At 38.4% G+C, this 15,926-nt stretch overlaps 1 protein-coding gene across 6 annotated transcripts in view; it reads left to right on the forward strand.

Moving 5' to 3' along the window:
• TUBGCP5 (tubulin gamma complex associated protein 5) overlaps positions 1–15,926 on the forward strand; it is a 62,587-nt gene that overhangs the window by 15,763 nt on the left and 30,898 nt on the right. For 4 of the 6 annotated variants that reach the window (XM_045004892.1, XM_045004884.1, XM_045004866.1 and 1 more), the window contains exons 2-12: positions 811–864; positions 949–1,057; positions 3,028–3,124; positions 5,338–5,417; positions 5,665–5,803; positions 6,861–6,978; positions 8,124–8,213; positions 11,434–11,527; positions 11,861–12,107; positions 12,273–12,484; positions 14,375–14,490. In XM_045004892.1, coding sequence (XP_044860827.1) covers positions 5,373–5,417; positions 5,665–5,803; positions 6,861–6,978; positions 8,124–8,213; positions 11,434–11,527; positions 11,861–12,107; positions 12,273–12,484; positions 14,375–14,490 — 1,061 coding nt within the window. In that variant the 5' untranslated portion in view covers positions 811–864; positions 949–1,057; positions 3,028–3,124; positions 5,338–5,372. Of the gene's footprint in view, positions 1–607; positions 679–810; positions 865–948; positions 1,058–3,027; positions 3,125–5,337; positions 5,418–5,664; positions 5,804–6,860; positions 6,979–8,123; positions 8,214–11,433; positions 11,528–11,860; positions 12,108–12,272; positions 12,485–14,374; positions 14,491–15,926 lie in introns of those variants that run through there. The other 2 variants (XM_045004856.1, XM_045004876.1) reach the window with 2 other exon arrangements.

Here is a 15,926-nt window from a genome sequence, read left to right on the forward strand (position 1 = left end):
TAAATTCTGGTTCCTTCTCAAGCTCAGATTGGCCACCCCTGAGTTAACTTTTTATCTTACATATGAACTTCTTACAATATGTTCATTATCAAACTGATAGGCAGTTCTTGTGATAGTGTCTTTGGTGGTAATGATGTGAGAAACAATTTAACGGGCTTATTTAAAAGTTAACAGTTACCATTATTAAATATATGACCTCAAATGAGATGATACCTGCCAAAATGTTTGTCATGTAGCAACTGCTGTGTAGTGTAGATGTTTACAAGTGAGGCTTCTTATTGTTTGTGTAAATCTAATATTTGTAAGTAAGCATTAGCCGTGCATTGCAGATCCAGATTGCAAGCACAGTACTTCTTTATCTGCTCAAATAATATGTCTCTTCAAATAGTTATCAAACATCTACTAGTCTTGAGGCAAAAATAAATGTGGCAGCGGGGTGCATCAACATGGTTTAGGTACAATGCCCCTGGTAAGAAGCCCAACCCATCACCAGCTGCTGGGAAGGGTGCTGGTATTCTTAATAGGATACTGTTCCTGGATTATGTTTGTGGATCTCTGCTTTCTCTTGCTCCCTGCCCACCTCAGAGCCTCCTGTTTAGCATGGGTAATGTGAATAGTATGGATGGGTGCTACTCAACCTTTTCTCCAGCCTCCTGACTGTTGCTGGTGTTGCTGCAGGTAAACAAACTGTCCTGACCCGCCAGTGGATTTCCCTGGTGGGCTGCGTACCAAAGGTTGCCGATCCCTGCTGATCCCAAACATTTCCTTGCACAGTGCAAAAACTGTATTCTGTTTTAATTTCTCATCTAGATTTCATCGGTTTCTTGATGTAAGCAGTCACAAAGTAGAGAGGACAATAGAGGGGTAAGTTTGTCTTATTTTTACTATGTTGATTAAGTCTGTTAATTTGAAGCATTCATTGATAAGATTTATTTATTTTTAAATCAGAATTTATGAAAAGCTGATTGTTCATTCAGACCTCAGTAAAGCCGCAAGCTGGAAAAGACTAATAGAAAAGTTTCTGAACTCACCACTTCCAAGCACTGAAGAAACAAAGGTGTGTAACATTTTCTTCTTTGTTCTAATTTCTTTGCATTTATTCTGATGCTGGTCACTTTGTAACAGTTTTAGACCAGAAAGTACAAATGAGTTACATTACTACTAAGGTTTCAGAGTAGCAGCCGTGTTAGTCTGTAGCCGCAAAAAGAACAGGAGTACTCCTGTTCTTATTACTACTAAGGGTATGGCTACACTTGCAGCCGCACAGCGCTGCCGAGGGAGCGCTCCCGCGGCAGCGCTTTGAAGTGTGTGTGTGGTCGCAGCGCCAGTGCTGGGGCAGTGTTTACACTGGCGCTTTACAGCGCTGTAACTTGCTGCGCTCAGGGGGGTGTGTTTTCACACCCCTGAGCGAGAAAGTTGCCGCGCTGTAAAGCGCCAGTGTAGCCAAGGCCTAAACTACATGATTGCTACTCTGTGAGCTGATTTTTTAAATTATAACCTACCATCTTCCTATTATTAAAATATGTATTTATTGGGCATCCATCACCCTGGTCTCTGGGTGCACTTTTCATGGCTTAAATTATATCATTAACATTGCAGATAAGAGGCATAAAGCTCCACATTCTGTGTTGCATTAACATTTTTGATAGGACGGGGGAATCTAGCTGGTCATCTTAAGAAAATAGGATTTCATAGTTTTCAGTTGGAAAACTGTGTTGCGTTTAAGGCTTCTGATGGATTAAAACTCTGTGCTCTCACTTGGACCATGTCACTTTGGTTCCAGTGTGGTTGTTCTGAACCTGTTCTAGTTGACCTTTGAAGACTGAAAGCTGCTGCTGTTGTGAAATGCAGGCCCCTGAGCTGGGTAGAGGCACTCTCTATGATGTCATGCTACTTAGTAGGGCTGTGTGTTCTTTTCCTAATGCCTGTGCTTAGAACCTTAACTTCATTTCTAATTTAACTGAACTGTGACTATACAGTAGCAATGCAAATGCATCCTGGATTGCTATACTCCTTCCCCCCCCCCCCCCGAGATTTTCAACGTATATCTACTTTTAGCTATGTTGTTTTTTGTGATTAAAGTGTGAGCCAGTCTACATGCTCAGAAATGTCAGGTTGTATTTAGCACTCAGCAGTGTTGTACAAGGTAATTGCGGTGACCTTTAGCAGTTGCTCTTGTTGATGAGTGAACTTGGGTGTCTTGCTGCCTGGCTCTGTGGAACTTGTCCGTCTCAAAGATGATTCTGTAAATAAAGTACTTTGGCAGATCCTTGTAAGGAGAATGGTGTTAGCCTTAAAAAGGGCTATGATATTGTAGTACAGCCTGATGAGTGCCAGACTGCTTTTCTACTAATTTGATTATATTATTTTTTCCCTCCTATTCTTTGCCTGTGGCACGCAATAGTTTAGTCTCCTGAGGGTTATAGTATTTAGGTCTAATTTTAGTTGTTGGGTTTATTGTGCAGATATCTGGGTGGTGCTCGTGGCCTGTGATACATAGGAGGTCAAACTAAATGGTCCAGTGGTATCCTCTGGCCATAAACTTTATGATTTTAATAGAAGTGCATGGTTTCCTTCTAGCCCTGAAACAGCTTTTAAAAGGTATTTTTTTAAAATAAAAAGGTCAAAATATGTAGATGTCAGAATCATTAAATGGTTCCATTCACGAAGGGTGAGTGACCTGTTAATAGTCCTGCATAACTGTAACCGTTGGCTGTATAGAATAAATGACTTTGCAGAAGTCATTTAGAGTAAATGGATGAGGAGTCCTTAAACCCTCATGTAGACTTTTAGTTGACGTGCTTTAATTTGTCACGTTTCACATAATTTAAACAAGAATTTTAGATGACTATTTTCGGTTTGTATTGGGAAAAAAATAAGTAAATTAGGATATCCGTTACTTGAGATGAGCTGAGAGGGCTAATACTACACACTCTGGAATACAACATTCTAGTCTGTTCATTTCCTAAAGTCTTTTAAACCATTTTATTCCATTTATTGATTTTTTTCTTTTGTGTATCTTTAAAGACAGATGCTCATTACGCCATACTATCTCTCCTACTGTGCTTGTCCGATTCTCCTTCCAACACCAACTATGTGGAAAAGCCAAGAGATAAAGAAGTGGGTAGGTTACAAGATCTTTATATTTGAAATGAAAAACACACAGACAAGTGACAATCTGATAGGACTTTTTTTCCCCTTTGCAGTCTTATAACATCATGTCTTAATCCTCTACTGGTTATCTTTTGTGGGTTTTTAATCTTGTATCTAATTAACCTATACATCTAAGACACACTGGAAACTAGAAAGTTTGTGGGTGGGGGAAAAGATTAATGTTATGACTTTCTCATCCGGGTTGCTCATTCAAATCCACCCCCGTTGGTTGCTATCTGAGGGCCATTTGGTGTGTTGTGTTTAAATGAGCCTGTGAGCTCTGTTCTGTTCCCGTAAGTGGGAACAAGTGTTAAATGACTGTCACAGTTAATACCCTCTCAGCAGAGGGGCCAGTGAGTGAAATATTATGCCACTTGTGGAACCACCACGTGAGGTTTGATGCATATTGGTAAGCCTGGAGGAAGTTTGCATTACTGCTGTGTCTGCTGCGTGAGTAAATAAAGGACTTCACTTTCTAACAGTGTCTATCCTGACCATTTCATTACACCGAACTGAGCCAAAAACAAAAATAAAGTGTATCTAAAACTAGTAACTTCGCATGTAATTTCACATAGGAAAGTTATGCAGTAACTTGACATAATGGAGTTTGGTTATTTCTGTAATCTTTTCATTTTAAATTAAAAATATTGCTTTTCTGTTCTAACCAGTTTTAACCTGGCAACATCTAGTTATCCACCTTAACTTACCAAGAGTTAATTTTACGTAGTCTCCTGGTTTTGTAGTAGTACACCTCTGCCCCGATATAACGCGACCCAATATAACACAAATTCGGATATAACACGGTAAAGCAGTGCACGGGGGGGGGTGCTGCGCACTCCGGTGGATCAAAGCAAGTTTGATATAATGTGGTTTCACCTATAAAGAGGTAAGATTTTTTGGCTCCCAAGGACAGCGTTATATCGAGGTAGAGGTGTATCGTACAATTTCCCTTTGTTTCTGATTACAAACAAATGGTGCTAAATTGACAGTCCCCAATGGATAGAGAATAAAAGGATGAGAAGAATGGAACACCTGAGAAAAATGTGTTTGGGATACCCCACATCCTTGTGGTATTCATTTGCAATGCTGAAAAATAGCCATTAAAAAAAATGGTTTGAAACAACATTTTAGTCTAGAAACTGGGCGGGGGGGGGGAAGAAGCCTTGTATCTTAAAATTCTTTTTAGAGTGGCCTCTGCACATTTCCACTCTTGGAATGCACTGGTGACGCAACTTGGACTGCATTGTCAGCTCATCCCAAAAGTGTGAACATGCAGAGGTTATCTCAGAAAATTCCAGTTACAGGTGAGTAACCTTCCTACCGGATTATAGTATATTATTTTATATTGTTTGTGTGATTTATTATTTTATTTAAAAATATTTATCTATAGCACTGTGGTTGTACATATTCTTTTACACAGAAGGAAAGACAAGTTCCCTGCTCTCAGTAATTTACAGTCTGGGTTCCTGATCCTGCAAAGACTTGTCCATGTGTTACTTTTGGTAAGTCTACGCACCAAAGAAAAACCCATGGCACTGTGTCACAGAGCCCAGGTCATTTGGGCTAGTGGTACTTAAAAATAGCAGTGCAGACATTCTGACTCAGACTGGTGCCTGGGTTCTGAGACCCTCACCAGGTTTCAGAACCCGAACTCCAGCCAAAGCGGGAATGTCTATCCCCAAGCCCCATCAGCCCAAGTCAGTTCACCCAGGCTCTGACACTCAGTGCTGCAGGTTTTTCTTTGGAATGTAGACCATTTTTATGCACTGGGAGTGGTTCCATTGAAGCAAATGGGATTACTCACAGTGTGTAAAGATACGCACTCTTGCAAGTCTTTTGCAGGATTGAGGCCTAAAATAGATATGACATGATGCAGGAAGAAGTGAAATCAGGCAAATGAGATGACAGTACACCATATTGCAAATTTGTGTGAGTCTAAAACTCAGAATCAGAGAAGCACTTCAGAAGAAATGTATATAGGTAGAGAAAGAAACAGGAAGATAATTCATCAGACTACTAAAATCTTCAGTGAAAATTTTATATCATTGCTAAATAAAGTGACAGTTTTGAATGGAAGAGAGTATCTCTTGTCAGTCTGCACCTTTAGAAACATTTCCAAGTCTTGTTAGAGAGGAAGTTGGAAATAAGCACAAAAATATTGAGTCTCATTTGTATTCCTTTTAGAAAAGGAAGAAGAATTTGACTGGGGAAAGTACTTGATGGAAGGTGAAGAAATTTATTTTGGTCCTGACATAGACACACCAGTAAGTAATATCTTAAAAGTGACTGACTGTGTTCTTACAGACAATATTTATTGAAAGAAAAATTCGGGGGGAAAAATCAAATGATTTTCAGGGTTCCTTTTAGTTTCCCTCATGGCTTTTTTTTTTTTTTAGAAGAAAACAAAGTAGACATGTTACACTGACTTTCCCTGCCAAGAAGGACTGAGTATACTTCCTTCCCTCATGTACATTGCACTAAAAATTTACTTGGTCTTGTCATATTTGACAGGATTGGTCTGAAGAAAGTGAAGAGGGGGAGGATGCTCAACAACCTCTGAGCAGGGAAGATTCTGGCATTCAAGTAGACAGGACACCACAAGAAGAACAAGACCAAAATAAGAAAACTGTGTCTCAGGTCACATGGAAAGGTTGGTTATTCAAAATTCTCTTCATAGAGGGATCTCATAACAAATGGATTTCTAATAAATGATTCTCACTCATATGTAGCAACCTAACTCTTCCATAGTTATTGTTCTATATTAAAGTACTCTGGTATTGTCTCTATAGTTAAGGTTGTGAGTTTGGTTATGTATTATAGTTACTCTTTAACAGAGTAAAATGGTAGTGCCTCATTTGTATGTAATGAAGGTTTGATCTAATTTCCATTAAAGTCAATGGAAAGACTTCCATTTATTCCTATGGGAGTATGCACACCGATGCTGCTCTAGGGATAATTGTACATCAGATAAACACAACTTAAATATATCTAGACATAATACAAAGCTTGTGTTATTAAATGTTAACACTGAAATAAAAGCAGGTATTAAGAAAAACATTTGTGTGTGCTTGGGTATAGTATAATTCAGTGAATGAAAACGCTTGTAATAAATGTGACACTAATGGCTCCCCTTCAGATTGGTTTCAGTCAGTTTCCCTGACAGCTGTGAAATTATAGGAGAGCGCACAGTAGGATATTGCACCTAGATTAGAAGCTGGTTATCTGTGAGGCTAGGTGTCATGGGGGTTAGAACTAGGAGAAAAAAATTTTAGGTAATGTACTGAGTGCCTAGTATTAGGGACACCCTGACTATAGGGTGAGCTTACTGGTATTTGGCACCTTACTTTTTTAAGTTACCTTTAATATAGGTTTTGTATGTATTGTTTCAACAAATGTCTAAAATAAAGTACATTTCCTTAAGATGGAAAGATATATAAATATTAATATATCTCTATCTTATTTTTAGGGCCTGATTTTTCAAAAGGTCAGGCACCTGTGTGTGTAAACTAACTTATACATGCAATCACCATGATTGTACATGCAATAAAGTGCAAACAGACAGGCGTAATTAGCCAGTTAATTGAATGCAGCTATATCCTGAAGCTAATTCATTGTTGGGATGCTTATTGGTGAGACTTCTTTTTGTCTCTTATAAGCCTTCTCCACATAAATGAAAATCCTTCACTGACTATCAAATGTCTTACCAGTGGGTGAGCCTGATGCGCGCAGCTGGCTGGAACAGCATGTGGTTCCTCAATATTGGACAGGAAGAGCTCCTCGTTTTTCTCACAGTTTTCACCTACATTCCAATTTAGCTGCTGTCTGGTAAGAAAAAAAGATCACTTACATGTTCACTGCTGATATTAAATAAAGCCATATAATGGTTTAATGAACTATTAATGATTTACATTAAGCTGTGATACTGTTAAAGTGTAAAATGTGTGTGCTCTTCCAAAATATGTAGTTAGCATTTGTTACTGATTTAGTTTAAAATATATTTATATATTGCAAACTAAGTAAGTGGAAATTGAACAAAATGAGCCAGTATAATTTTAATTTTTGCTTATTGTGCTGAACAGTCGAAGTTCTCCCACCCCAGTAAAAAAGCATAAAATGTCTTGTGTTTTACTGTCCTTCCCCATGTCAGAATTTAAAACAAAGCAAGTGCTGTTGTGTCCATCACAAATTCCAAATCTCAGTTTGGACAAATTTAGCATGTGTAGGGCAATACCAAATTGCGATTTGGTTTGTGCACACATTCACTGTCAGTGAACATATTTGGCTTGATTGAGTTTTGAGCTAAGAAATTGTATAAATAACTAGTACTATCAGTGATAAAAATGAATTAAAATACTAAAAACTTCAGTAATCCTAACATACTACACTAAAATCTTTTAATCTACCAATAAAGAAATCATGGAAGGTCTATGAATAATTGTAGAACTTTTTCCTATGAGCTTGTGTTCATATTTAGAGGTGCGAAAGGAATGGAAATTCCTTCAAGTTTTCGAGATGGCATGTGTTACTTTGAGGTGGGGTGGGATTTAGGGGTTATTTGTGATCCAGATTTATGTTTACTCTTGACTTTAATGTATTTAAAACAGCTACATGTTCTATTTGATAATCATTGAGTCAAAAAAGTGGATTCATCACATTACTGTGTATGTTATTGGATATTAAGTAATTAAACATTTGAGAGTTGGAATACTAAAACTAATTTCAAATATTTGCTAGTTAATGGTTGTTGGGCTTTGACTGGATAATATTTTGGTGGCTTTTCATATTTTTTTTGCCTTTAAAAAGGTTTAGAGTCAAACTCTGTTCTTGTTTACAGCCTGTAGAGCTTCATGGAAGTCTTTGAAGTCAAAGGTGTAAATTAGGGGAGAAATGAGCCTTAAGATTATTGCTTGATTCTTATTTATAAACGCTTCAGCTGTGATTTCAGTTTTTTTTAATTTTTCTTCTTTTAGGGACCAACACTTGTACAGCAGTGATCCCTTATATATGCCAGAAGAAAGAACTCTTGTAACTGAAACACAGATTATCCGGGAAACTCTCTGGTAAGCAGGAATCCCTGAAATATTTGTATATGAAATTCATTTAATATTAAAATGATAAAAGAATCTTGCATCATAGTGTTATTGGTCCTAGGAGACAGATTTGCAGTTGGCTTTCAGTGTCGGAAAAGAAATATCGATGTGTCCTTTCTTTCTAATCTGTGCACCATCACCAGTAGTGAAGATTCTGTAATTGCAACATTCTTAATAGTTTTAATGCACAAGCCAGAAAATAAGACAGCTCTCTCTTTCATAACTGTATTGCCTGTGCAGTACAAAAAACTTAGTTTTGTCACTGAAAGTGAAAGGACTCAATGCACAATGAGCAGATTTGTTGAGTAAAAAGTCAGTCATTTTATTTTTCTTACTATTAAAAATACTTTTAAGCTCAATTCAGTTGAGAGGTAGGAGGAAACCTCTAAAAGAAAGAGCTGAGACCATGACTCTCTGTTCTGTTGAAATGTATTTCTGATCTTCAGCAAAATCGTTTACAGTCTCTGGGTCACAATGGACCCATTATTGCTCTCTGATTGCCAGGTGACAGTAGTGCCACATAGTCATGCTACCATGCCCTCTATTCATCCAAAGCTGGCCTAGTGGTTGCAACCATTTTTCTCTGATGTTTACATTGTCACAGTGGTCCACCCCTTTTCAGTATCAATGCTAGATTTCTACATTACGCTCTACTGAGAGCCACCTTTTAAAGGTACTGGAAGTTTCAGCTAATAAAAAATGCTGGCATCTCTTGAGTATGACTAGTTGCTGCTTCAGAACTTGGTTGGCTTCCAAGTGCAATTTAAGATATAGGTTACAATTTAGTAAACTTTATATGGCCAGCTGAGGGTTTGCCCCTCTTATGCGGTGTCTTAACACAGCAGTAACAATCCATCGGTTCTTGATGTTAAATGCTAAAGATATGGCTGACATTGTGATGTGCACTGGAGGGGCCACATCTTTGAAACTTTCTTCCTTTAACAATCTACCAGATGTGGTATTGCATCTGACGAAGTAGGTATTCACCCATGAAAGCTTATGCTCCAATACGTCTGTTAGTCTATAAGGTGCCACAGGAGTCTTTGTTGCTTTTTACAGATCCAGACTAACACGGCTACCTCTCTGATACTTGATATCAGACGTGGGTTTGTTGAGAAGTTGAAGAGGTTTTTTTGTCCAGGTTTTTTCTTATCCTATAGGTTTGCCACTGACAGGATTTGAGGATGTTTTAATGATTTGTAATTCAATTTTTTTGCTATAATTGTTGTTAGGGACTCAGTTGTCAGGCTGGAAATCCAATTTATAAATATTTATGTATTATAATGTAAGTTATCTTAAATGAATTTTAGAATTTTAAGTCTTACAGAAAGTAATTCCCAACATTATACTTGTTAAGACAAAAATTTAACGTGATGTCCCATTCTTTGTAATAAGGTCCACAGGTCTCTTACAGTGGTGCTTCAACATGCTTGCAACTTGGGGGCAGAACCTTTTCTGTCATTCATTTTATGATGCCAGAAGGTTCCTCAGTTTTCCCAATCAAAATGTAACCTGGTTTCAGGTTATAATCTCCAATCAGATGGGGCTTTATTTTATTTGAAGTTAGTAGATTTCTCTAATGAGAACAGTATTGTACTTTTAATTTAGCCAAGTAGTCCTCAAATTGTCATTCCCTAGGTAAGTTCAAGAAATATTCCTCCTTTTGTTGAGCATCAAAGTCCTGTCTTTAGGAGCATTGGCAATCTCAAGGCAAAGTAGTTATTTCTCCTGCATTGAGATCTGCTGGACAGCCATTAGTTCACCAGAGTCTGCTTATTGGTCATTGAATCTTGGCCAGTGCCATTTATTTCCTTTTGGCCAAGTCTTCTATATACCCTAGTGCCCAAGAGAAGGCGGAGGAGATATTTATGTATTATCTACCTAGTTTTGGATGTCCATATTTAAAGGATGGTCCTACTTTCCATTCTGGAAGAACACTGCTATGAAAATCCGATTGTAACGTATCTGTGGATTTTAGCATGAAGAAGAACAGGAAAATTTACCCTTGCTTAGCTGAAAATATCCTTTTTTTGAGAATATAATATGATTCACAGATCTGGCTGACCGTGGAGACAAATGGATCATCCAGATTAGAGATGGAAATTGTCATCCAAGGATTTGGGTTTGTTTTCATTATGTGGAATTTAAAATGTTCTGTTTTTTCCTCAAAGTATACTTGGGTATTCCCATGCTGCCAGTGACTGACAGGTCTAGTTCTGTTCCCAGACTGCAAGCAGGCGGAAGTACCATTGAAAGAATCTGTGGATCTTATTACTTCGAAGAAAAATGTCCATTGCTGGAGATGGAACACTGGATTGGGGGGGGGACGGGGACTGATGCCCTGAGGTGGTATGGGGAATTCTCTTTCTTAGGGTGCCTGGCTGGTGGGTGTGGCTCACATGCTCAGGGTCTAACTGATCACTATATGTGGGATCAGAAAGGGATTTCCCCCCAGAGTAGATAGGGAGGGACACTGCGGGGAGGGTTTTCACCTTCCTTTGCAACATGGGTCACTTGCTAGGCTCCTCTGGACTTGTATCACTACATCATTTCTTTGCCAGTGCAAGAGCCTCAGTTATTGGGGCACCTTGGTCTATCCTGTTCTCTATTTGTGGCACACAATTGTTGTTTCCTGAAGGCTATAGTACTTTGGTCTAATTCTGGTTCTTGAGCTTGGCAGAGGCTGGGTAGTGTTTAGTGGCCTGTGATTTTACAGGAGTTAAGACTGGATGATCTGGTGTTTCCCTCTTGCCTTAAACTCTGACTCTAAGGGTATGTCTACACTTTGAGTGGGGGATGAGTCCCAGCTTGAGGAGACATACCCATGCTAGCTCTGACTGAACTATCACATTAAAAATAGTGTGTAGCCACACTGGTATGAGCAGCGAGAAGGGTTAGCTGCCCTTAGGATGATCCCATTCAAGATGCTAGACATGGACTTCGGGCTGCTCATACCACTGCAACTATATTCTGTTTTTAGCACACTAATTTGATCAGAGCTAACATGCGTTTGTCTGCTGGAGCTGGAAATCACACATCCAGCTCAAAAGTGTAGACCTACCCTAAGAAAGGAAATTTTCAGATAAGCAAGACTAAATTTTCCTCTTAATGATTTGACATATATATTTTCTAATCCATATAATTATGATGAATTTGTTTTTAAGAATGCTCACCTTTTCTTGCTTTCCAGGCTTCTTTCAGGGGTGAAAAAGCTCTTTATATTTCAGCTGAATGAGGGAAAGGTGACTGTGAGAAATGACATTATTGTAACTCATTTGACCCATGTAAGTTATTTGATCAACCTGAGTTGATTTTATTCAGATCATAATTTAATATGCCTGTATTTAGAGGGCTTGAATATTTGGGGGATAGGAAACTAAACTTCCTGTGGAAAAATAATAATGCTTCCACATCTGTTTTTAACTTAAGCAACACATATTTGGATTTAATAAAACAAAACTGAGTGGGCAGATGCCATAAGAGATGGTGAAATTATGTTATGTTTATCTCTTAAATTCAACAGTCACTTTCATTTTACCTTTTATATTTCTTGTGATTTCTGGTTGTGTAAAAGGATTAATATTCATGAGATAATTCTGGAAAACCTTATTTTGTAGAACTGCTTAAGATCAGTGTTGGAGCAGATAGCAGCATATGGACAAGTTGTGTTTAGGCTGCAGAAGTTCATTGATGAAGTGATGGGGCACAGCTCAGAAAGTGTAATACCTGGAACCATTTCCACTCCCAAGAAAACTACAGAACCCCCATTTAGAACCTACCAAGCTTTTATGTGGGCCTTGTACAAGTACTTCATTAGTTTCAAAGAAGAGCTTACGGAAATTGAGAAATGCATAATCAACAAAGGTACAGTATAGGGGATATTTAATTTATAATAGGAAAATGTGAGAATAATATACTGTTGTACAAATAAGTTTAAACTATGAAAATTGTTGTATAAAATACTATACAATATTTAAAAAATATATAAACTTGCTAAAATGGTATCTTTGTATATTTTTGGTTTTGCAGACAAAACAGTCACTCTTTCAATAGTAGTAGATAAGTTGTCACCTCGACTGGCACAGCTTAAGGTACTTCACAAAGTTTTCAGCACAGGGATAGCAGAAGTACCACAAGTACCACCTGACACTCGAAATGTTGTAAGAGCATCTCATTTGCTTAATACACTCTACAAAGCTATTCTTGAATATGACAACGTTGGAGAAGCATCTGAGCAAACAGTATGTCAAATCTAACTTTTTACTTTATTATGAAACACAGTAACTAAAATATTGTTTAACAAGTTTTTATGTGAAGCTTTTTACCACTGAAGAATTGATTTATAAGTCTGTTAGGTCACAAATGAAGTACATGTTATGGTCTCATCCTAATTCTCCAGTTATCTACATTATAAACCACACAATCTGCTATGGCTGGCACTTTGTGCTCAAAAGAGACTTAGGACTGGAAATAATGAAGGTTGCTGGTTAGGACTGAAGGGCATTGAGAAAGCAGTGTGGAGAAGGTTGCAGGGGTCTGCTTACATTTAACTAACTGCACAACATTGCTTTTAGTTCAACATAATTCCTGGTCAATGTCCGAAACCGATTGCGGTTCGATCAGCTTTATATTGGGAGAGGAAAATCAGGCTGGACCAGAATTAAGTTTAAAGCCAAGTGGCTGCGTTTATTTGGGGGAAAGTTACAACTTGGGCCAAGGGAGAGAGGCAATTTTTTAGCTGGGATGTTATTAAACAATATAAACACACCCAAAAATCATTAACAATACAACTCTATACTGCTCACTGCTTCACACTGAGTAGGCAGACACACCAATTACACAAGGAGGAAATCGGGTGCGTCAGAGCGGTGCCCGGTGCAACACAGAAAAGAGACCCACAGGCCACTGCCTCAACCGCCCTTGCTTTCACACTAAGGGTTTTACCCAGAGTGTGGTGCGGCTGCGATTGTGCAGGTTCCACTCACACAGACCGCGGGGACAGAAACCCCTTGGTCAGCTAATCCTCAGGTGGAGACAGCACCTAGCACCAAACACTCCAGACAAAGACAGAGCAGTAACTCACACAACTTAAAACAGTCTACAATTAACTATCTACTAAAACCCAGAACAACTATACAAACTAAACAACTGTGCAATTATGAGCTCAATAATTCAACTCTCATATACTGTATACACACTTGGTACCGAGTTAGGAAGGGGGAAAAAAAGAGGAAGCTAAGTAAGTAAACTGTCAGAAATTAGAAAGCAAATACCGCACTCCAGGCGCAGCTGACCAGCAGAGCAGACACCAGAAGCATGACGAGCTGATAGAATGGATCCAAAACGATAAATCCAAAGCGATAACAAATCCAAAATGAGACGACACTAGCTAGCTATACCGGGAGGAGACCCTGGCTGAAAGGTTGATCAGGCCCTTCAGCTGACACGCGGATACTCCACACTACGAGCTAGCTATACCGGGAGGAGACCCTGGCCAAAAGGTTGATCAGGCCCTTCAGCTGACATGCGGACACTCCACAAAGATTTTGGGGGGAAACCTAGTTTTATAGAAAGGGTCTCACTCACTCGTGTCAACATCTGATTGGTCCCTGGTTCCCCCTCCCTCCAGGCTTCGAGCTGTTGCCCCCCACGCCGGCAGGATTTGCACACAGCACACTGGGGTATCTGGGCAGAATTAGGTCTCTGCATACAGTACTCTGGAGTTGCTGGGCAGAACTAGCCTGACCTCCAGACGACCGGGCCCAACAGAAAAAAAAAAGCAGGAAAGTACACACAGCACTTTAGTGTTGCTGGGCAGGATTAGGTCTCTGCCCTTTCCTATGCAACAAGAACCTGGTCCAAGATGGAGGCTGCCTTGTCCTTTTAACAGGACAAGATGGCCGTGGACCAACAATTGGCCATACAGAGCCATAACTGCGTATCAGGTTGCGACAGTCAAGTTTTAAAAAAAAAAATTTATGTACATGTGCATACTGTAAATATATATTTGCACAATTCTTTGGATTGGCTTCTCTGCAGTGTATAGTAGCTATTTTATTTGAGATAGTCTGTGTAATTTTGCCCAACATTTATAAAATCCCACAACAACTGGTGTTTACTCTTCATTTCAGGTATCCCTCCTCTTCTCTCTCTGGGTTGAAACAGTAAGGCCATATTTGCAGACAGTGGATGAGTGGATTGTCCATGGTAACTTGTTTGATCCTGCTAAGGAATTTATCATTCAGAGGTATGGATGATGATGATGAACAGGTCAAAACATTGTGGCCTACATAAACATTATAGCTGTTGAAGAAGAGACAAACTGGATGGTGGCATGACAATAATTTCATTTGATAAAACAGCTAGAAATCTGTTTTTTAAAAAATCCAACTTTTTTTATCCATTTCTAGTCTACATGGGAGAAATAACATGAGGTAGTGAGACCATGACCCCAGTAGTTGTTGATATGGTATAGAAATGAGTTAATTTGGAAAAATGCAAAATTAAAAATATGAAGTTGGCCATCAAACCACACATATTCAGTTTTTTAAAAAATTAAATTAATTATTTTCCTAAATTAATATACCCATAATAAAATAAAATTGATTTTTCCTAATACATGGCAAGATAGTGATATAAACCTATTGCTATTTGGAATAGAAACATAAGATAAAACAATGTCTTGAGTTATTTGCATACTCCTTTCAGCATCAGTTAGAAGAATTAGTTCTGTTTGCATATTACATTTTCATGATCACTTTTTTACAGTATAGTAGTTTAAAATAGAAAAATGCAGAAGTACTAAAATTTTGTGTTATAGCTGTCTATAGCTATTAAGCTGTTTTGCGTTGTGTAATATTACTCAAGCTTTTTTCTAGCTGTTCAACAAGTAATAGCAATTGGTTAAAAAAACTAAGCACTTTGAATGACCTGTGGGGAAACAGATTTTGTTTACTGTGGAAAAAGATTAACTGCTGGGACCAGAACTTTTACCTTAATAATGTTGTTGTGACCTATTGTATTTCTTTTCCTTTGGGTCTAAGACTTTCAATTAAAACAGGACTCTCGCCTATTTGGGATGGCATTAATGTACAGTTAGATTATTTTTATCAGTTAACTAACAGTAGTTGAGTAGGAAGCCTTATCTATAAATTTAACTTCCCAGGAGAATTGTTTTACCTATTTTTTTACTGGGAAGTGCTAAAACAGAAGCTATTAAAGTATTGTAGTGCATCTGTTGGGTATTAAATTTTGAGGTATTTCAGACGTGTGCATTGTGTGGTATTCAGTTTCACTTTAGTTATTTGTATGGAGACTCATACATAGTGATGTAGGTTTTTCTATTTTATTTATTAAATTAACCTAAAAGCATCAATCATTTGTAATTAAAGATCCATGGCACTTTGAATAATTAACCTCCTGGATAAATTCCAGTTTGAGGTTTTGGTCTGGTTACCTACATTTCTCCTGGATTTCAGTTGTATATAGTAGTGTAAGGGCATGGCACCCATCTCACACAAGCACCCCTTCTGGGCTGGTGGGTCTCTGATCTTTAAATAGTTTGAGCCCTGGTATTGGGCTATACCACCAGGGCTTTCTCTCTGGAGACAATGGTTTTGCCCTCTTGATCTGTCTTGGTCTCAGCTCTCCAGCTGGGCCACTAAGTAGTTCAGTTCCCCTTCT

This window comes from Mauremys mutica, chromosome 1 (genome assembly GCF_020497125.1).
Source record: "Mauremys mutica isolate MM-2020 ecotype Southern chromosome 1, ASM2049712v1, whole genome shotgun sequence".
NCBI lineage: Eukaryota > Metazoa > Chordata > Testudines > Geoemydidae > Mauremys > Mauremys mutica.